Source organism: Microcaecilia unicolor, chromosome 11 (genome assembly GCF_901765095.1).
Source record: "Microcaecilia unicolor chromosome 11, aMicUni1.1, whole genome shotgun sequence".
Taxonomy (NCBI): domain Eukaryota; kingdom Metazoa; phylum Chordata; class Amphibia; order Gymnophiona; family Siphonopidae; genus Microcaecilia; species Microcaecilia unicolor.
In genome coordinates, this window is record NC_044041.1 from 123,663,546 (window position 1) to 123,685,838 (window position 22,293).

The 22,293-nt window shown below is 42.4% G+C and overlaps 1 protein-coding gene across 1 annotated transcript in view; it reads right to left on the bottom strand.

Moving 5' to 3' along the window:
- Positions 1–22,293, bottom strand: part of MAJIN (membrane anchored junction protein) — a 93,475-nt gene that overhangs the window by 23,221 nt on the left and 47,961 nt on the right. Inside the window, exons 3-5 of the mRNA XM_030219961.1 lie at positions 17,804–17,879; positions 17,437–17,562; positions 16,595–16,623 (exon numbers count right to left, since the gene is read on the bottom strand). Of these exons, the coding sequence (XP_030075821.1) occupies positions 16,595–16,623; positions 17,437–17,562; positions 17,804–17,879 (231 nt within the window). The remainder of the gene's footprint in view (positions 1–16,594; positions 16,624–17,436; positions 17,563–17,803; positions 17,880–22,293) is intronic.

Here is a 22,293-nt window from a genome sequence, read left to right on the forward strand (position 1 = left end):
GTGTTAGCACGTGCTCATTTTAAGAAAGCTAAAAATGCTAGCGCACCTTAGTAAGCAGGGCCCTTAAACTGGACAAATGTAAAGTAATGCTAGGGTCCACCTTTGGAGTTAGCACGCAAGAAAAAGATCTAGGTGTCGTTGAAGACAATACGTTGAAATCTACCCAGTGTGTGGCGGCGGACAAAAAAGAAAACAGGATGCTAGGAATTATTAGGAAAGGGATGGTAAATAAGACTGAGAATATTATAATGCCTCTGTATCGTTGCATGGTGTGACTTCACTTTGAGCATTGTGTTCAGTTCTGGTCGCCATATCTCAAAAAAGATATAGCGGAATTAGAAAAGGTTCAAAAAAAAGTGAACAAAACAATAAAGGGGATGGAACTCCTCTCGTATGTGGAAAGGCTAGAGGTTTGGGCTCTTCAGCTTGGAAAAGAGAAGGCTGAGGGGAGATATGATTAATGTTTACAAAATCCTGAGTGGTGTAGAACGAGTAGAAGTGAATTGATTTTTAACTTTTCAAAAAGTACAAAGACTAAGGGGCACTCAATTAAGCTACATGGAAATTCTTTTAAAACAAATAGGAGGAAATGTTTTTTCACTCAAAGAACAGTTAAGCTCTGGAACTCTTTGCCAGAGGATGTAGTAACAGCAGTTAGCGTATCTGGGTTTAAAAAAGGTTTGGACAAGTTCCTGGAGGAAAAGTCATAAGAACATAAGAGTAGCCACACTGGGTCAGACCAATGGTCCACCTAGCCCAGAATTCTGTTTTCCAAACTGTCCAAGCCAGGTCACAAGTACCTGGCAGAAACCCAAATCGTGGCAACATTCCATATTACAAATCCCAGGGCAAGCAATTACTTCCCATGTCTGTCTCAATAGCAGACTATGGACTTTTCCTATTGAGACAGACATGGGGGAAGCCACTGCTTGCCCTGGAATTGGTAGCATGAAATGCTGCAACTGTTTGGGTTCCTGCCACGTATTTGTGACCTGGCTTGACCACTGTTGGAAACAGGACACTGAGCTAGATGAACCAAGGCTATTCTTATGTCCTAACCACAGCACTACAATTACTACTACTACTATTCAGATGCCGGTTGGACATCCAGGCAGCAATGTCTGAGAGGCAGGCTGAAACTCTGGCCTGAGTTTCGACTGTGATGTCGGGAGTGGAGAGATAAAGCTGGGTGTCATCAGCATAGAGATGGTACTGGAAACCATGTGATGAGATCAGCGAGCCCAGGGAAGAGGTGTAGATCGAGAAAAGAAGCGGTCCAAGGACAGATCCTTGGGGAACCCCAACAGAGAGCGGGATGGGGGTGGAAGAAAAGCCATTAGAAAATACTCGGAAGGTGCGTTGGGAAAGATAAGAAGAGAACCAGGAGAGGACGGAGCCCTGGAACCCGAATGAGGACAGTGTGTCAAGAAGTACATTATGATTGACGGTGTCAAAGGCGGCAGATAGGTCGAGGAGGATGAGGATGGAATAGTGTCCCTTGGATTTGGCAAGGAACAGGTCATTGCAGACTTTAGAGAGTGCTGTTTCTGTCGAGTGTAGTGGGCGAAAGCCGGATTGAAGCGGATCGAGGATGGCCTGAGGAGAGGAAATCAAGGCAGCGGCTGTGGACAGCGCGTTCAAGTAATTTGGAGAGGAAGGGTAGAAGAGAGATGGGGCGGTAGTTGGAGGGACAGGTGGGGTCAAGTGAAGGTTTTTTGAGAAGTGGTGTGACTACAGCGTGCTTGAAGGTGTCAGGGACAGTAGCAGTGGAGAGAGAGAGGTTGAGGATGTGACAGATTGAGGGGATAACTGTAGGAGAGATGTTGTTAAGCAGATAGGTGGGAATGGGATCAGAGGAACAGGTGGTGCACTTAGAGGAAGAAAGAAGGCGAGCAGTGTCCTCTTCGGTGATCTCAGGGAAGGAGGAGAAGGAGGCCAGGTTAGGTTGGTTGAGGGAGTGGGTTAAGAAGTTACAGGGAGGAGAAGGCTTGGAAGCGAGTTCAAGGTTTATCTTCTGCACTTTATCGCGGAAGTAGTCAGCTAGTGTTTGAGGAGAGAGTGAGGGGGGGGGGTGGGAGCGGAGGGCACTTTAAGTAGGGAGTTGAGGGTGGCGAAGAGGCGACGAGGGTTGGAGCCAAGAGAATTGGTTAATTGAGAGTAATATTCCTGTTTGGCAAGGAATAGGGAGGACTGGAAGGAGGACAGCATGAATTTGTAATGGGTGAAGTCTGACAGGGTGCGAGATTTCCTCCAGAGTCGTTCAGCAGAACGGGTGCAGGAGCAAAGGTAACGGACGCAAGGGGTTAACCAGGGCTGAGGATTGATGCGCTTAGTGGGGCAAGAGACAGATGGTGCTAGGGTATCGAGAGCAGTGGAGAGAATTTCATTGTAGGTAGAGACAGCCTTGTTGACGGATTCAGAAGACAAGATGGAAGGGAAGAGATTGGAGATGTGAGAGGATAGGGTAGGGGGATCGACGGCTTGGAGATTCCTGAAAGCAGTGGTTGTAGTTGGGCGAGGTTGAGGGGGGGGGTGATGAAGTGAGAGGGTGATTAGGTGATGATCTGAGATTGGAAGGACTGAGGTGCAGAAGTTGGAAGGTGAGCAGGAAGAGAAGAGAAGAGAACGAGGTCGAGACAATGGCCATTACGGTGAGTAGGGGTGGTAGAGCAGAGTTGGAGGTTAAAGGAGGATGTCAGAGTGAGGAATTTAGAAGCGTAGGAGTTGGATGGGTTGTCAACGTGAATATTAAAATCACCAAGAATGAGGGATGGAGAGGAGGGATCAAGAAAGACGGTGAGCCAGGCGTCGAAGTCAGTATCAATTGAGCAGCTAAGGAGTGTTTGCTGTTTTGTTTTGGGGGGGACGCATATTTTAAAAAACGAAAAATAATTTAAAAGTTTGTACATGTTCTAAATAGGTTTTTTATGCCAATGATGAAGAGTTTTAGCTCTGTAGGCGTATAAGCCTGGAGCTCTTTGAGGTTTTTTCCCCCTTATTTTTTTTCCAATTCTTATGCAGCTTCTATCTCTAACTTTTGAGAACTAATGAATGTTGTTGTAGTTAAAAATCTGAGTTCTCTTTCTGGTGATCATGTGATTCTGTTCAATATATTTGTAAGTGACATTGCCGAAGAGTTAGAAGGTAAAGTTTGCCTATTTGCGGATGATACTAAGATCTGTAACAGAGTGGACACCCGGGAGGGAGTGGAAAACATGAAAAAGGATCTGAGGAAGCTAGAAGAATGGTCTAAGGTTTGGCAATTAAAATTCAATGCGAAGAAATGCAAAGTGATGCACTTAGGGAATAGAAATCCACGGGAGACGTATGTGTTAGGCAGGGAGAGTCTGATAGGTACGGACGGGGAGAGGGATCTTGGGGTGATAGTATCTGAGGATTTGAAGGCGACGAAACAGTGTGACAAGGCGGTAGCTGTAGCTAGAAGGTTGATGGGCTGTATAGAGCGAGGTGTTACCAGCAGAAGAAAGGGGGTGTTGATGCCCCTGTATAAGTCATTGGTGAGGCCCCACCTGGAGTATTGTGTTCAGTTTTGGAGGCCGTATCTTGCTAAGGATGTAAAAAGAATTGAAGCGGTGCAAAGAAAAGCTACGAGAATGGTATGGGATTTGCGTTACAAGACATATGAGGAGAGACTTGCTGAACTAAACATGTATACCCTGGAGGAAAGGAGAAACAGGGGTGATATGATACAGACGTTCAAATATTTGAAAGGTATTAATCCGCAAACAAACCTTTTCCGGAGATGCGAAGGCAGTAGAACGAGAGGACATGAAATTAAATGAGATTGAAGGGGGGCAGACTCAAGAAAAATGTCAGGAAGTATTTTTTCACAGAGAGAGTAGTGGATGCTTGGAATGCCCTCCTGCGGGAGGTGGTGGAAATGAAAACGGTAATGGAATTCAAACATGCGTGGGATAAGCATAAAGGAATCCTGTGCAGAAGGAATGGATCCTCAGGAGCTTAGTCAAGATTGGGAGGCGGGACTGGTGGTTGGGAGGCGGGGATAGTGCTGGGCAGACTTATACGGTCTGTGCCAGAGCCGGAGGTGGGAGGCGGGGCTGGTGGTTAGGAGGCGGGGATAGTGCTGGGCAGACTTATACGGTCTGTGCCCTGAAGAGCACAGGTACAAATTAAAGTAGGGTATACACAAAAAGTAGCACATATGAGTTATCTTGTTGGGCAGACTGGATGGACCGTGCAGGTCTTTTTCTGCCGTCATCTACTATGTTACTATGTTATGTGTAGGTGATTCTGATGATAGGCCACAGTTGCACAATAGGTGACACATCGGGGACACTGCTGCACTGCCCTAGGCTTCTTCTCTGTCTCCAACTTAAATAGGATGGGTGAAGCCATCTCCTTCACAAAACCTGTGAATGAGAGACTCTCAGGTGGAGATTTACACCTCTTTTGACATGAGCAGCTAGACTCATTTTTGGCAAACCATGATTTGAAAGTGCAACACCTCTTCGAAAAAAACTACATTGGCTCCCTATCAAAGAACGAATCAATTTCAAAGTCCACACACTAATCCACAAGATTATCCACGGTGAATCTCCAGGCTATATGCTCGACCTGATCAACCTCCCCACCAGGAACATGTCTACAACCTCATGAACTTACCTCAACCTACACTACCCCAATTGCAAAGGACTCAAGTATAAAACCTATTATGGATCCAACTTCTCCTTCTTAGGCAGCCAACTCTGGAATGCCCTCCCCAGACCAATCCGATCACTCAGTGACCATCTGCCCTTTCGGAAATCACTAAAAACCCATCTGTTCAGGCAAGCTTACCCAAACGATCCATATTAATTCCCACAAACCCATCTATTCATCACATATCCAGGAGACAATGACAACGACTCCCGCCTCATTTCCCCCTGCTTATCCCCTGTTTCTATCCCCTTTCGCCTCATCGACCCCTCCCCCAATGCTCACCTACCCTTACTCACACCTCTCCTACTCCCTTCACACTTGCCCATTCTCCTCCACCTCATCTAACCTTCAATTGCTCACTTACCCTTGCTCATACTTCTCTTTTATTACTCCGATAATACTCAACTTATTTCTCTTCACCAATACTTTGTAATCCCAATTACTATGTAAGCCGCATTGAACCTGCTTTGAGTGGGAAAGCGCGGGGTACAAATGTAATAAATAAATATATAGGGAGGGGTCAGAAGAGAATCCATATGACTCCTCCTTCAAGAAATAATGTGGATTTTCATCTGACTCCCATAAGTGATCCCAAGTCTGACTCCTCATAATACTCCAAATGGGCAGAGCGAATCTGTACTTGCCCCAGCTCAGTGGAACCATGTCCACATCCTGAAGTGTACCCTACTCTCAGACTCTGGGGAAGCTTCTTTCCCGATGTAGAGAGCTGTACCACAATGGGTCGATGTAAATATGAACATCCATCGAGGCATCGGCATCAAAGACTGCTCCACAAGCGGACCTGGAGCCTCAGGAAGGAGCTGAAGCTGAGCCACAGCTAGGGGAAGCACCCTCAATGCCCAAATGGCATGTAGCTGAAACATATGCTCCAGCTCCTCCCTCAGCATGGCCCAGTACTACTCAAGGGCAGGCATCGGCAAAGACTGGGGAGCTGGTTCGGAGACAGCATGAGAAAGAGCTGGTGTCAAACTGGAAGCAGGAACCTGGCTGCCCAAAGACTGGCGCACCAGCACTTCTACCAAAGATGGGGAGCTATCCTCTCGGTGCCAGCACTTCTTGGGTACCGGCGATGCCAATGCCCTGGTAATCCCAGCACTGTGCTTCCCTTGATGCTCAGCATTGCGGTCCCTCAGCACTGATAAGGACAACATCAATCCCATACGCTGCCCTTGGTGTTGGGTCAGATGACCAGTCCCGGGGCCTACTAACAGTACCTGACGTCAAGGGAGGTGGAGATCTCTTCAATGCCGGTACCCTCCCAGTGGTAGATGAAGTCTGGGCAGCCACTGAGGTTGATGCTTCTGATGCCTATGTTGATGGACCAGATTCGAGGAGCTAAAGAGTTTTTCCTGTTGGACCTGATGCGCCCTCTGTGTTCTCAGCTGCATTTGTAAACAGAGAGAACAAGAATTAGGCTGGTGGTCAAGCCCAAGGCACCCCATGTGCCAACTGTGTGAGTCCATGCAAAACTCACCCAATTACATTGGGCACACCTTTTGAAGCCACTAAGGGTCTTCCTAGACATCAAGAAAAGAATTAAGGCCAAATTCAATTCCTCAGTCTTGTCAAAAAGGACACGGCTCAAATTGAGGTCAATGTTCAAACCTAAATAGCTGTGTGAAAAAGAAAGAAAACTTGAAAAGCCAATAAACTAATAAAACAAAGGGCAAGGTACCAAAAATAAAAACTATGAAGAAAATGAAAATAAGGAAGAGAACACACGGAAAGGCACTGAAAAAGTAACTGTTAATATACACTGAAGAGAAGCCACAAAGACACAATCATGGATAAAAACAGACTGAGAAGCCTGCGTTCATGTGTCAAGTGGGAAAGCACCCATGCATGTGTGGTGGACGCTTCTAGAATTTTTTGCTTGCTGTGTAAGCTAGGAAGCGTCCGCACTGGGCTCCGTCAGATGACATCACCCAGATGTGGGAATACTAATAGCCTGCTTGCCCTTGAAGAAATAGACTTACAAGCGACAGCAAGTGTCAATGTAATGTGCTGGTTCAGTACAAGTTAGTGGGTAGGAGTATTAACTTATTAACCGATTAGGCTAAGTGAGGTCGTTGGGGAGGGAAGTTTTGAAGAGATGGGCTTTCAGGAGCAGAAAGGTCACAATATGTCTTGATGAATGGACAAAAAAAGGCTTTTCTTGTTCATTTCTTGGTATATCAACTTGCTTCTTTGACCCAGGTACTTTAAAACCTCTACATGTAATCCTTACCCTGAAGAAACTACCTCATACACATACTGAGGATGCAATTGCACAATGAACTAGAGTTACCACATGTCCAGTTTTACCTGGACATATCCTCATTTTGAGGACACAGCTAGGCAATCATGCGGGTTTTGCCAGCCTGCCCGTTTGTCTGTATTTGCTGATGAATGGGCAGGCTGGCCTCAGGGTGTCCTATCCTCTCCTCCCCTCCTTTACCTTAGTGTGGTGCCCTGGAGGTCTAGTGACCTCTTCAGAGCAGAAAAGAGCACCTTTTTTTCTGCCCAGCGCATCTGCAGACTGTCTTTCTCCCAGTGCCGATTCATAATGGCTGCCGAGAGTTCAAGCGACGGCCTCGCGGGACTTCTGAAGAAGCCTTGCAAGGTCACTGCTTGAACTCTCTCGGCAGCTACTTAGAATTGACGACAGGAGCAAGACAGTCAGCAGAAGTGCTGGGCAAGAAAGAGAGGTCACTAGACCACCAGGGCACCACACTAAGGTAAAGGAGGGGAGAGCAGGGGTAGTGAATGGAGTCATGTGGGTGGAGGGAGGCTGGAAAATTGGGGTGGGGATCTACATGGGGGGAGAGAGAGGTAATCTGGCTTTCTTTGGGGGGGGTCAATGTGACAGGAGGTGGGGTGGGGTGTGACAAGGGGCATGGTGTGACGGGGTGGGCAGGGTGGACCAGGGGGCGGAGCATGTGTCTTTTTTTTTCTTAGGGCAAATATGGTAACCCTAACAATGCCTAAATGAAAGTCTGATAAAGTGGGATATCATGTCTGACAAAGTAATGTTAATTGTCACCAATAATGGTGCAAATATAGTTAAAGCAGTTCATGTACTTTGAAACAGCCATAATGAAAAAAACAAACCATGGTAATGGTAATTTTGAAAATGGTAGATCACCTGTTTCTATGAACAGTGATGAAGCAGATGAAGATAATGTTTATCTTAATATCAGTGACTCCAAAAATTCACAAGAGAATGGGGATGATTCAAAATTGACTTTAGAATCTGACATTCTTCCTAACACGATGTACCCATGGATGCCTTGAATGGCACATTCAATTCAGTTGACCATTAAGAACCTATATCGAAACAGCTATGTTGATTATCATGATAAAGGTATGCAAGATAGTTAATAATTTCTGAAACAGTTCTTTGGCTACATAGAGACTTTGTAATAAGTGTGATAAAGGAATTGTAAATGACTGTCCTACATACTGGAACAGCACATGTGACATGTCAGAAGTCTTCTTGAGCTGAAAGGAGATATTAATGAAGTTCTTTCTGGACTGAATATTGATTCCATGCTACAATCTGAATGGACAAAGTTGGAAGAACTTTGCAGTTTGTAGCAACCATCTGCTGAACAGACAGATAGAGGGGGTCTTTTACTAAAGGTTAGCTCAAGTTATTTGCAGCAGGGCCCATAGGAATAAAGTGGGCCCTGCTGCAGTTAACTCAAGCTAATCTTTAGTAAAAGACCACCATAGGTTGCAAAGTGAATCATTCTCCCTGTCTTATATTATTCCTTCCCTACTCAATTTGCAATGTCACACTGAAATGTTAAATGTATCAAGGAGTGTGGAGAAATTTTTAAAAGAATTTAACAATTGATTTTCTTCGATTTTGATACCAAGCAGTGCCTTCACTGACAACAATAATACTTTCAATCCTCTTCCAGTTGCTGCATGCCTTCTCAATCCTTCAGTTGCAGCTCTTCTTCTACTTCCTGAAATGACTTCTCTACTTGCAGTTGCAAAACAATTCATAGTTGATTGGGCAGCACAGGAAACAATCTGCAATAAAGCCTTCACAGAAGGTGAACAACCTGTTGCAGCACAGAGTTCAAATGTCAACATCCCCAGCACTCTGGTAGGACTGAAAAAATGTACTTATATTGCAGAGAAGCTGAAAGCGACATAAATAAGAAGTATTTCAAGATTCTGTTTAAGTGCAAATAAACAAATACATTCTAGGAATTAGACTTCTACAAATAATACCACAGAATGTTTTTCAATTTTGGTATGAGAGAAGTACAGTTTATAATATACTAGTAAAAAAGCCCCGTTTCTGATGCAAATGAAACGGGGGCTAGCAATGTTTTCTTCTGTGTGCATGTGGGAGTGTGTGTGTCCCTGCCCTCTGGCCTCTCTCCCCTCCCCCCTCTGAGTCCTTCACTGTTACAGAGCCAGCAATTTGATTTTGTGCTCTGCTGTTTTCCTTCACTGACTGTGTTACAGAGAGGGCGGGGCAGACACTCATAGGAAAACCGGATATCTCGCCCCCTTCACACTTCCGGCTGGAGGCTTCATAGAACGTTGGTGTTGCTTTTTATATAGAGAGATTACTTCCTATGGCTCTAGATCTTATGTCTGCGCCAGCATCACAAGCCTATGCAGAAAGGATCTTTTCTCTGTGTGGAATGATGACTGCTGGACAAGGAAATAGACTTGAAAATTGCTTGGAAGTTACAGTATTTCTATGCTAAACTCACAAAGTTTTAGTGAACACAATATTGATATGATTTTTTGATATTTAAAAAAAGAAATAAGCACTAAGTCATGCATGTGATATTATTATTTTATTATTTGTTGCATTTGTATCCCACATTATCCCACCTCTTTGCAGGCTCAATGTGGCTTACAATACATCATGAATAGTGAGAATACATGAGAAAGTATACATTTAGTATAACAGAAGGATTTTGGGTAACATGAATGGTAGAACATGATAGTACATTAGCAAGCAATCATAGTAAGAAATATTTAAGAATTGTATAAGAATTATATAGAAAATGTGCATTTAGTAATAGTGAAAAAAACATGATAGTGGTTTGGCAGTGAGATATTGTAAGGGCAGTTCTGGGTATGTGTATGGGAGTTCATATTTGTTGATCCTTGTTGTATGCCTTGTTGAAGAGATGGGTCTTCAATAGACTTCGGAAGTTGGCTTGTTCATAAGTCATTTTTAGGTTTCGCGGCAACGCATTCCAGAATTGTGTACTCAGGTAGGAAAAGGTTGATGCATGCGTTAGTTTGTATTTGAGACCTTTACAATTTGGGAAGTGAAGATTGAGGAATATACGGGATGATATTTTAGCATTCCTGGGTGGTAAGTCTATTAGGTCTGACATGTAGGCTGGTGCGTGTTTTGAACGTGATACGTTCTTTGAGTGGGAGCCAGTGTAGTTTTTCTCGTAGGGGTTTAGTGCTTTCGTATTTTGTTTTTCCGAATATGAGTCTGGCTGCAGTATTCTGAGCTGTCTGAAGTTTCTTGATTGTTTGCTCTTTGCAGCCGGTGTAGAGTGCGTTGCAGTAATCTAGATGACTGAGTACCATTGATTGTACCAGGTTGTGGAAGACGGTTCTTGGGAAGAAAGGTCTTACTCTTTTTAATTTTCACATTGAATGGAACATCTTCTTGGTTGTATTTTTCGCATGATCCTCAAGTGTTACGTGTCGGTCAACGGTAACTCCGAGAATTTTTAGGGTGTCCGAGATTGGAAGATTCAGTTTTGGTGTGTCAATGGTGGTGAATTTGTTTGTGTTGTATTGCGGGGTAAGTACTAGGCATTGGGTTTTCTCAGCGTTGAATTTCAACTTGAATGCATCCGCCCATGGTTGATGTCATTGGAGATTTCCTTTAGATCTTGGTTAAATGAAATATAGATCGTTACGTCATCTGCGTAAATGTATGGTTTAAGGTTTTGATTTGATAGTAGTTTCGCCAAGGGTATCATCATTAAGTTGAATAAGGTTGGTGAGAGGGGAGATCCCTGTGGAACTCCACACTCAGGTATCCATGCAGCTGATGTGGTTGAATTGGATGTCACTTGGTATGATCGTGTGGTTAGGAACCCCTTGAACCAGTTGAGAACATTTCCTCCGATTCCAAAATATTCGAGGATATGTAATAGTATTCCATGATCAACCATGTCGAAGGCGCTAGACAAGTCGAATTGTAGCAGTAGTATGTTCTTGCCAGTTGCAATCGTTTGCTTAAATTTATTCATGAGGGTGACTAGTACTGTTTCCATGCTGTGGTTAGATCGAAATCCTGATTGGGAGTTGTGTAGTATTGAGAATTTGTTTAAATAATTTGTGAGTTGTTTGGTTACCATTCCTTCTGTTAGCTTAGTTATTAAGGGTATGGATGCTACTGGTCTGTAATTGGTTAGTTCACTGGCGCATTTCTTTGCATCTTTGGGTACAGGAGTAGAAAGTTTCCTTTTTCCTTCGGAAAGAGTCCAATTTGTAGCATATAGTTTACATGACTCGTGAGGTCTGTTATGAATTGATGAGGGGCAGATGCCATAAGGTTGTTTGGGCATATATCTAATTTGCAGTGAGATTTGGCAAATCTTTTGAGCATTTGGGAGATTAGATCTTCCGACAGTATCTCGAAATTGATCCAGGTTCTGTCTGCTGGGTATATGCCAGGGTCTGGATCTAGACAGTCAAGGAGTGCAGCATAGTCGGTGGTGCTGACTGGTATTTTAAGTCGCAGTTGTACGATTTTCTCGTTGAAGTATTTTGCGAGATTGTCTGCTCCTGGTGTATCTTTGTTGTTGGTTGTGATTGGTGTGGTGTCTAGTAATTTATTCACGAGTTGGAAGAGTTTGTGTGTGTCTTTGTAATTCGGTCCGATTTCATTTTTATAGAATAATCTTTTAGTTTGCCTTATGGTATATTTATATTTTCTTTGGAGTTGTTTCCAGGCGTTAAGTGTTGGGTCATCTTTCTTTTTTTTCCACGCACGTTCTAACCTTCTTACTTGTGTTTTGAGTTTTTTCAGTTCTTCAGTGAACCATGGTGTTGAGTTCTTCCTATGTGAGGTTCTGGTTTGAGTTGGGGCAATATTGTCTAGTATTGTTCTGCATCTGTCGTCCCAGTCTAGGAGGAGTTGGTTTGTGTCTGCTTTTGTTGTCCATTCGTTATGGTAGATCTGTTGCCAGAATGTTACCGGGTCTATTTTTCCTCTCGTCGTGTAGGTTTTTCGTTCTTGTTTACTAATTGTGTCTTTAGTTCGCCATTGGAGGGAGATGTATGCTTTATAGTGATCTGACCACGGTACAGGTGTCCATCTTGTGTCTGTTAGTAGAAGGTTTGAGTCTGTGTCGAATTTGTGTGTGATAATGTCTAGTGTGTGTCCTTTTATGTGTGTTGGTTGTGTATTTGGTGCGTGAAGATCCCATAGTTGTAGGAACTCTTTACATTCTTTGGTGCTTGTTAAGGTGAAGTCTTCAAGGTGCAGATTAATATCTCCTATTATGATAAGGTTTGAGATAGAAACACAAGTATTCGAAATGAAGTCCATAAAGTGTGTTTGTGAGTCTTGCCAGTTGCCTGGCGGTCTGTAGAGTAGGATTGCGTTGAGGTGTTCTTGTAGGTTTGGATGATTGATTCTTACCGAGGCGATTTCAAGTTGTGGTAGGATGGATTCAGCTGTGGTTGTAATGGTAAACTCGGATTTGTATATTATAGCTATTCCACCTTCTCTTTTTCCATTTCTTGTCCAGTGGGTGATTTTGTATCCTGGTGGGCATAGATCTAAGATTTACGGGGTCTTTGAGGTCATGAATCCAAGTTTCGGTGATGAATAGAAGGTCAAAATTATCTGTAGTGATCCAGTCTGTTATAGTCTCTGCTTTATTTACTACTGATCTGGCATTTATGTACCCCAGTTGGATTGAATGGTAAGGCTTAGTTTGGGGCGTAGTTGTGTTGATTTTTATAAATTGCCTGTTTTCTTGGTTTCTGGTTTTGTTGTTTCCTTTTTTCCTTTCCTGTTGGTTATGTCCGTGTGTGTTTGTTCTTCCTTTTAGTTGATTGTTATGTTTTTGGTCTGATGAGTAGTGACTAGATTGTCGGTAGGGTTTGTGTATTGTGGGTAGATTGTTGTTTATATTGGGGGTGGTCCATGTGTGGTAGATTAGGGGAAGGAAGTAAATTATCACGAGTAATTTGTTGGTGTTCATGTTGGTTGTGGTTCGTGGTGTTTTGGTTGTGCTTGAGGGAATTAGTGAATGAGATTATGTTTGAACATTAAGCAGTGTCAGTATTAGGCAGTGTCAACATCAAGCATTGTTAACAGATAAGTAATGAGTAACTGTAGTTTTAAGCAGTATCTATGTTGAACAGTCTTATCACACATATTCTGAGAGCTGTTCTTAATATCTGTTTAATTTGCTGGTTTTTACCTGTTTGTGCTATTGGTTTGGTTATACACTAGAGCTATATTTGATATTCTGTTTTGCTCTCAATTTTAAAAAAAAAGGAAATAAGCACAAACTGGAATTATTTGTCATGAGTTGGCGAACTGAATAAGAACTAAATTTTTTGGAATAGCACTGAATAAAAACTACAATTAAAACTGTTGTCAGAACAATAATAAAATAAGATTAAAAATTATGGTCCTCTTTTACTAAACAGCATTAGCGATTCAATTTAGTAAAAGGAGCCCTATATGTTTTGTAACTGAATAAGAACTAGAACTAAAATTTTATGCTGAACTAAAATATCACTGTTGGCTACTATATGCCAGAGTTCTGCAGCCTTCTGAGCTGGTACAGTGTCTGCAAATTCCACCACACTGTTCACTAAAGGACTTCAAGTGTATGCTTATAAAGAGCTGGTATTAGATTGTAAGCTCTTTGAGCAGGGACTGTCTTTCTTCTTCTATGTTTGTGCAGTGCTGGGTACGCTTTGTAGCGCTATAAAATACTAAATAGTAGTAGTAGTAACAATGCATATGGGAGGCACTTTCCTCCCAAAAGTCTCCAAAGTCCTATTATCTTGGGGCACAAGGAATGGGTCTTGGAGCTCTGGGCTCTTCTGAAAGTGGATTTGACAACCATGGAGTGGTACAGAAGCTGGAGCTTTTCAAATCAAGGAGCCTTTAGACTCTGAACATTGAGTCAGTCTTCTTGTGAAAGTGCTGCACAGAGAGGGTGGTCTCCCACTGCTTCATCTGAACTGCCCAAAGGATGCTGTGAACAGGCACTGCCATAGCTTTCTTAGAGAGGATGTCATGTTCAACATCTCAGCCCTGGGATCATCCTCGATGTCCAACTTAAATGGAATGGCCTAAGCCATCTCCAGAACAAAACTGGTAAAGAAGAGCTCCTCAGGAGAAGACTTTCTTCTTTCATTGGGGGGGTGGGGGAATCTGAAGTAATGCCCATGGATCTCTCCTCCAAGAGAACTTCCAGGGCTTCCTCAGAATCCAAGGAGTGGTGTGTACCAAACTCAGGGCAATAATCCTCAGTCTGAGTAGGCACCTGTCTTGATCTACTGAACACATGGCCAGGGTCTAGATAAGAGCACTGAGGAATGGACCAGGTCCTGTGCCCTGACCTTCCCTGAGGGACTGGACACTGATATTGTCTCAGCCAGTGCTGGCCCTAATACCCTTCAGGGCAATGGTGTCAATGCATAGCCAACAGGCAGAACATGGGCCTCCAGAATGGACTGGACTGATAGGGGATGGTAAAGGCAGGGCTTCAGTCTACGTGGTTAGGTCCACAGAAGGCACTGGGGTTGTACTGGAAGGCTGGCCCCAGCCCCTGGTGCACCAGCACTGAAACCGTGGAGAGGGAGGGACCCTTGCAACGCTAATGCTTCTTGTTTACTGGCAATGCCGATGCCCTGGTACTCCTGACACTATGCCTCAAAGGGGACTCATACCGATGTTTCTTGGTCTCCGTCTGATGCACCTCATTGAGATCCCTTGTTACCAAAGATGACAATATCGAATCCTTACATGTCTTCAGGATAGGGTCCTGACACTGTGCCTCAAAAGGGACCAATGTCGATGTTTCTTGGTCTCCACCTGATGCACCACATTCATATCCCTTGATACTGAGGAGGACGATATTGAATCTTTACATGTCCTCGGGATGGGGTCTGAGGATACTCAGTGCCAACAAGTGCTATTGATGTTTGATGTTGAAGCGGGGGAGACCTTCTTGATGCCACTGCATCTCCAGTGTCCAATGAAGCTCCAAGGGCCATGGGGACCGACACCTCTGATGCCAAAGTCAACGGACCTGACTTTTTGGCTGCTTTTGTGCTGCTCCTCATGACTCCTAATGGCTCTTTTTGACATCTGATGTATATCAACTGCAGATATCCTCATTCAATTCTGAATTCACTGTTGTGATATTGCTACCACTTATAAACTGTTAAAGGTCAACGGAGGAAAAGCCTCAACTGACTCCTCTGTCTTGGGTTCAATGGCCTTCAACTATGTGGAGCACTTGCTGTCAACATCGGCACAAAAACCTCCATGAATCTTTATAAGCACGCAACTATGGAACTCATTACCAAACACCGTGAAAACAACGTATGACCTACCAAACTTCCAGAAATCACTAAAAACTAATTTATTCAAAAAGGCATACCCTAACGATCCAACTTAAACGCCTGAATCCTGAAACACAACAAAACTAATACTCAAAATGGACATATTTTAACTCTTCCTCCTTTCGATTTCCTAATGTGTCTGTTACACATGAACTTTACTATACCATAATACCACTCTGTATTTGTCATACCGGAATGGCGATCGCCTCACAGTACTATGTAAGCCACATTGAGCCTGCAAATAGGTGGGAAAATGTGGGATACAAATGCAACAAATAATAATAATACTAGCCTTTTGAATTTTTTAAATTTTTTTAAATTTTACAAAATACAGAAACAGTGAATTCAGAATTGAATGAGGATATCTGCAGTTGATATACATCAGTAGTACTATTATCCTCTCAGGCTCCTTGATTTGATTATAGTAGTTTCTTTTTGACATCTGTCAAAACAGTTTACAAAAAGAAGCATTATAGTTGAGCCCTACACATGAACAGCACCAAGTATGAATGTCAGTAAGTCACATAATCCTGGCAAAGCAGGAACACTTTTTAAAGTCACTAGGAGTTTTCTGGGACAAGTCGGGGAAAATAGCCGAAGTGAAATCAAACAGCTCAATTGTGAAAAAAAGAAGAGGCAAAAATCACCCCAACTGAAGCGCTCAGGTCTAAGAGGGCTTAACGAGAAAAAAATATAGAAAACTGATGTGTCAAAAAAACAATAGAAAACTACAAGGGGAACTAAAAGAACACTGGTCCTGTGTTGCACTTACACAAAAACAAATAGAAGACAAGGAGGCAAGGCAAATTGAAGACACAAGCTGTGGAGAGAACGGGAGAGCATGTGTGCTCTGCAGAAAGAACAAGAATGTCTGGTCCCACATGGAGATGGCAGGCAGGAAGACACACACACACACACACGCAGCGTGGTCTTCCAAAGACTTCCAGAAAGTTGCTGGGAAGTTCTCCATGCCAGGCTCCATTGGATGACATCACTCATATGTTGCAATATAGTGTCCTGCTTGTCCTCGGAAAAAAAATATCTACTGTACCTCATATGTACACTGGTCATAGGTATAAGAAATTAAATTTAAAAAATTTCTGAAGAGATTAAACATTTATTTTTTGTTTTCTCAAGCCTTTGATTTATAGATGCATTGTTACTGATTTTGCAATTGTGCATTAATTTATATTTTAAGATTTTGATGGGGTTCTCATTTTTTATGTTTTATTGAACTCTGATGATTTAGCGGGATAGAAGAATTTTTAAATAAATACATACGTTACATACAGAACTCATTACTCACAGAATTTTGCTTGCTGCCTGCTTCCTTTCCTGTAAAACAAGCATAAACTAAGTGCATGAAAAGGTGCTGAGACAGGACCTGCTGAGGAGAGGAAAACTTCACTGGTGAGTATTTACCTGCTAGGAAAAGACATTCAAACTTGGGAAAAGGTAGACTTGGGTTTAAATATGGAATTTCAATGTCTTCTTTAAAGATTCTCTGCTTATTTAACCTGACCATTTAAATCATTTTGAATATTGACCCCCCTCAAGTTTAGTAGGTGGTATGGATGGGCAGACTTGATAGGCCATATTATTTATTATTATTATGACGACATTTCTACCCCAAATTTTCCCAAGAAAGCTCAGGTTCAATGCGGCTTAGATAGCAAATTAAGAATAAGCTTTACAAACAATTAATACGAATACAAGAATACAATTATTAGTAAAAAATAATTTAAGAATAATTTTTTTCATATTAGTTGAATACAGATCTAAAGAAGTGAGCTTTAAGTAAACTTCTAAATGCCATATGATCGACTGAGTGTCTGATATACTTGGATAATGATTTCCAGAGTTTGAAACTCTGGTAAGAAAAATTAGCATTATGGATAGTTTTGTTTTTACAACTTCTCTAGACAACAAGGTGGCATTTCATGGTGATAAATTAATGAAATCTATCATAGATGATGGTGAGATACCATAAAGAATCTCATAAACAAGAACATAGAACTTAAATGAAATTATTTCATTGATAGGTAACCAATGTAGATCCTTAAGACAATACGTTTAAGACTGTTCTCCTGCAAAGCTTGGGCACCCTATATGGCCTTTACTGTCATTTTCATGTTTCTATGCACTTACCCAAAAATATGTCCTGTTGAAATGAATTCATTTCCACATACATAATGCAAATATAAGGACAAGGAAAAAGGAACCTAGCACCATGTTTAAATTTTAGTTTAGATACACTTTCCCATTTACTTTTATCTAGAAATTTTGGTTAAGGTTAATTTTTTAAAATGTTAAATAAAAATAAAAATAATTTATTCCCCCAAATCCTATAATGTATGCCCCCTTGTGTTACTACACTCACTCAGTTTTAATTTTTTTTTATAAAAAGATAAACCAGAAATAAAAAGCTATTAACAGAAATCTCTTTACCTCACATTCTCATGGGATGATGGGACTATGGACTACATCTGTAAATACACAACCCATAAAAGGATACATGGAAATATAATGAAATGCTTGGTAGCAAATGGCTGTAAGTTATCAAGGTTTCCGAGAACTGCTCGAATTGCTTGCTGAAAATAAATATTTTAAAGTGTTTAAATGTATGTTTAAATCTTTTTTATTAGTTGAAATTGACAATTGAACAGGTACTTGTCAAAGAAGTTACTAACAAAAAGATGTCATCCAACACCATACAATCAACACAGCAAATTACAATACGGCATTTATATTAAAAGTGTTTAAATGTAATCTATATAAATATTAAAAATTAGCATTGCAAGTTTCACACACACACACACACACACACACACACACACACACACACACACACACACACACACACACAGCACTGCAACAGAGTATGTTCAGCATAGGAAGCAGCCAAACTTCACAGTCATATACACACATAACGGGTACAGCATGAGAAGAGGCAGTACAAACTTTACATACAGATGCTCCATCACAAAGCATGTACAGCACACCCAGCACCAGTGCAGGTTTCCATCATATAAGTGCCAGGACCAGCTTTCTATGTGCCTGACAGTAGTGTATCATGGATCTCCAGTGCCTATGGAAGTCATTTGTGCCTGTCCCTACCCCAACTCACACAGCATTACAAAGGGCCTGTACTTCCAGCTATTCCTATAGATTGTTTCTTCAAACCCCACCCCCCACCCCCCCATTGATATGCCTCTGGTACCTGGAACAGATATCCAGAATTAACCCTCCTGCTAATGTACTAAAGTGTGTTATGAATTTTTTAGGGTGTATTTATCCCTCCCAATATAGTGGTCCATCCACCAATACCTAGGAAGAAATAAATCACCCAAGGCTGCAGCAGTTTGCTCTTCATTAGATACCTTATTTCTTATCAAGTATTTGTACAATTAGCAGATCAGTGATATCTCACTGAGAGTACAGAACATTGCTACACAAAATTACTTCTATATCTGAGACTCCAAAGAAAATATATAAGCAACCAAATACTTTTATTTATTATTCTCCAAATATGTGTACAATCAGTTGCTTATAGGAGTACAGTACCACAGCTACACATAAGTGTTCTTCTGGGTCTGAGTCTCTAATGTTTTATTTACTAGCCAAAGCCAATTAATAGATATAAAAGACTCAAGGCTACTTATGGGAAAGCATTAGGATTATTTGCCAATTCAGATGCAATTGACTGGTTTCTCATGAGAGTGCAGCCCTGCTTGCACAAAGGTGCTGGCTATGACTGTCTCACTCCAAATAAATAAGAAATACACTCATTTTTTTATATGCCCATTTAGGATACAGACAAAATGACAGTAACACACCTTATTGAATATAATATATTGTAGTCACAATCTTAGTGACCATATATGGTACCATTTAACGTACGTGCTTGGCTTTTTTTAGCATTACTCAGAAAGCTTGGTCATCTTCTTGCAAGACCACTCAGTTCTACATTTCTGACCATATTTTCCTGGATGTAACTGACTATGCCCTGTTGGTAGACCGCACTATCCTGTTTATGAGGTTTTGCACCCTAGCCCCTTCCTTATTTGCTACATGGTATGTCCCAACAGCTCAGGAGCTTTACTGGAACTTCCAGGGTTCAAATTACAGTTACAGGCCTGTAAGCGTTTCTGCCATTTTTAGATCCTGAACCAAAGTCAGGCTTTTCCAAAGCTCTTAGTTATAATAATAATATACAGTTAACATCTCCTCCCGTTCCCCCTCCCCAGGTCCAGTGTAATATGTGGGGTGCAGTGGGGTGCCAGTGACCAATCCTGTCATCTTAATCCTTACCCTCCTCCCCAAGCATGCAGCATAAGTGGTATTTAATAGTGCTTCCCCTTCCTGTTCTATGCAGACCAATTTCATGAGAGTGCCTCCACAAAACCCAAGAAGCTGATGCTCTGCTAAGCATGATTCTTTCTGCCTTCTTGGAGTAGAGTCCATTCCATAGCTGTGAGTGCTGGAGAGAGGAGCAGCACTACAAATCTAACCATGGGAGAAAAAGAGCTCTGTCTTGGCTCTGCAGTGCGAGTTAGGGCAGGAGAACAGGAGTAGCTGGTTTGGACTGCATGTGCAAATAAAGGCTTACAGCCTGGCCAGAGCTGCCAAAGGGGCCCAATTTTTAAGAGAGAGATTTTTTGTACATGTCCCCTCCCCCCCCCCCCCCTCCACACCCCCAGTCCCACTCAATCCACCTCCTGGTTCCACCTGCTGGCACACCTCAATACCTCAATCCCACAGCCATTCCAGAAAATATCTTATTTACACTGGTCACAAAAGGGATGAATAAGAACTACAAATAACCGTTTCCCCTATTCTTCCTGTCATCTCCTCTCATAACTCTTAACTTAGCTTCCCTATCGGTCACTTTCCTTGTCTTAGGTTCTAGGACAACACTGTAAATATTACACTAGGCCACAGACCACCAGTAATCTACTACTGGGAAACTAGAACAAGCTGGACTGCTACAGATCCCTACACAGAAACTACACGCTTAGCAGAATCCTTCAAAAGTCACACATGCAGAACATGGGCAGACCCAATACAGAAAAAGGGGCCATAAGTTAGAAAGAAACAAAAACTGAAATGGAAACATCTAAGGAAACCAGACTCTATAAGCAGTGCAGTACCAGTAAACAAAAAACAGAAATTAATTCCTTTCTGTACACTACAAAATGCAAACTTAGAAAGATGTACTTTTCTAAAGCTGACGCAGTCCTGTTCCTAAAATGTTAAATCTTTTTTTATTTTTTTACCTTTGTTGTCTTGGCATTTTTTTCTAACCTGGTTGGTTCCATTCTCTCTTTTCTATTTTTCTTGTGTGATTCTTCTAAAAATTCTCAGTATCTCCTTTCCATTTCTTCTCTCTTCCTGTTTTCCCATTATCCACTCTCTCTCTCTCTTTCCTTTCACTTCATATTCTCCCTTTTACACTCACTTGCTAATCCCCCATTTCTATCCCTACCAAGCCCTCATCTACCTTTCTCTGACTCTCATTGCCTCAACCCAATCCTAGCTGCTTCCCTGTAACTCAGTCTCTCCTGACATCTAGGCCATTTCTTCTATACCCTGTTTCCTAATCCTCCTAATCCACGGTTGATGATGTCCATCGTTAGTGGTAGTTCTTGGTAAAACATCCGCAGGACACAACAACTCCTTCAAGTTACGTTCTCTTGAAAAAGCAATTTGTAAATCCACATTTTTAAAGATGTCATGAGATTGAATAATATCCCAATTGCTGCGGTACAGGTAGATCTCTTACATCATATTCCATAAAGACCAAAGCACAGAATTCACTCAATCTCTCTGCTATAACCTTGTCCTCCGAGTGCGCCTTTTGCTCCTTCATGATCTACTGGTCCCAACGGATTCCTTCATAGGCGGTCGGTGGCCCAACTGTTTGGGGAGGCTAAAGGGGGCGGGGTTGGGGGTGGGGACAGGGGGTTACATCCATAATTGTCTAACACACAGAAAACAAATAAGTAAAAATAAAATAGTCACAATTAATGCCATTTATTACATTTAGATATTAGATATCCTCCCGTGGCAAAGCACAAGCCTCGCGCACATGCCAAGCACAAGCCTCGCACACATGCCAAGCACAAGCCTCCCGCGCCAAAGCACAATCCTGCTGATCTCCCTAATGCTCAGCACTATGAGTGTGCCTATATTTGCATCTCATTAGCGTTGAGCATTATGTTATTATCCTTGTGCGCTGTTCCAGCGGTATTTTTATGGCACTATTGGGAACAGCACCTGAGTTTTGAGCACCTGGGCCTCAGGGAATGAGATCGTAAGGCATGGCAGAGGAGGTGGCATGAAAACTATTACTGCAATCCAATCTCATTAAAGTAAATCATTGTGCCTCCCTCTTGCCCAGAAACACAGGCATCCAGTCTGTCCTTTTACCCAGATCCTTCATTCAATCAGCTCCATAGCCAGTGCAGTCATTAGTAGCCCTCCCCAAAAGCTGGGTGAAAGGGTCCAGACTTTTAAAGGGCAGGGAAACTATTTACACGAGAAGCAAACTTTACCCTGATAAGGATGAGAAAACTGTAACTCACCACTGAGCTGCCCTCTTCCCCTCCTCCATCCCCTCTGCGCTTTAGTTACAGAGTACTGCAGTCGGCAGAACACTGTTCCACGCCGCTTTCTGCCATCCTCTACCTTCTTCTTCGGCGTCGGGGCTGTCATTCATTTATTCTACAGCTGCTAAGGCCAGCGGTTCTGTGCGAGGAACTTAGGTGTGAAAAGGAACTTAGGCGGAGATTTGCTGCTACTCGCTAAGAAGCAAGCGCCACCGTATGCGGGAACTTCAAGGCACTGCTTTCCTCTTTCCCTTTTCTTTGTGTCGTCGACTCAGCAGGGGCTACAGTCCTGGTTTTCTAGAAGTGGGTCTGCAGTCACCTTTTTAAGTCGCAGTGACGGCTCACCTCCGCTCCAGCCTTTCCCTTCTCATTTCTCGCTCAGTGTCCCGCCTTCCTC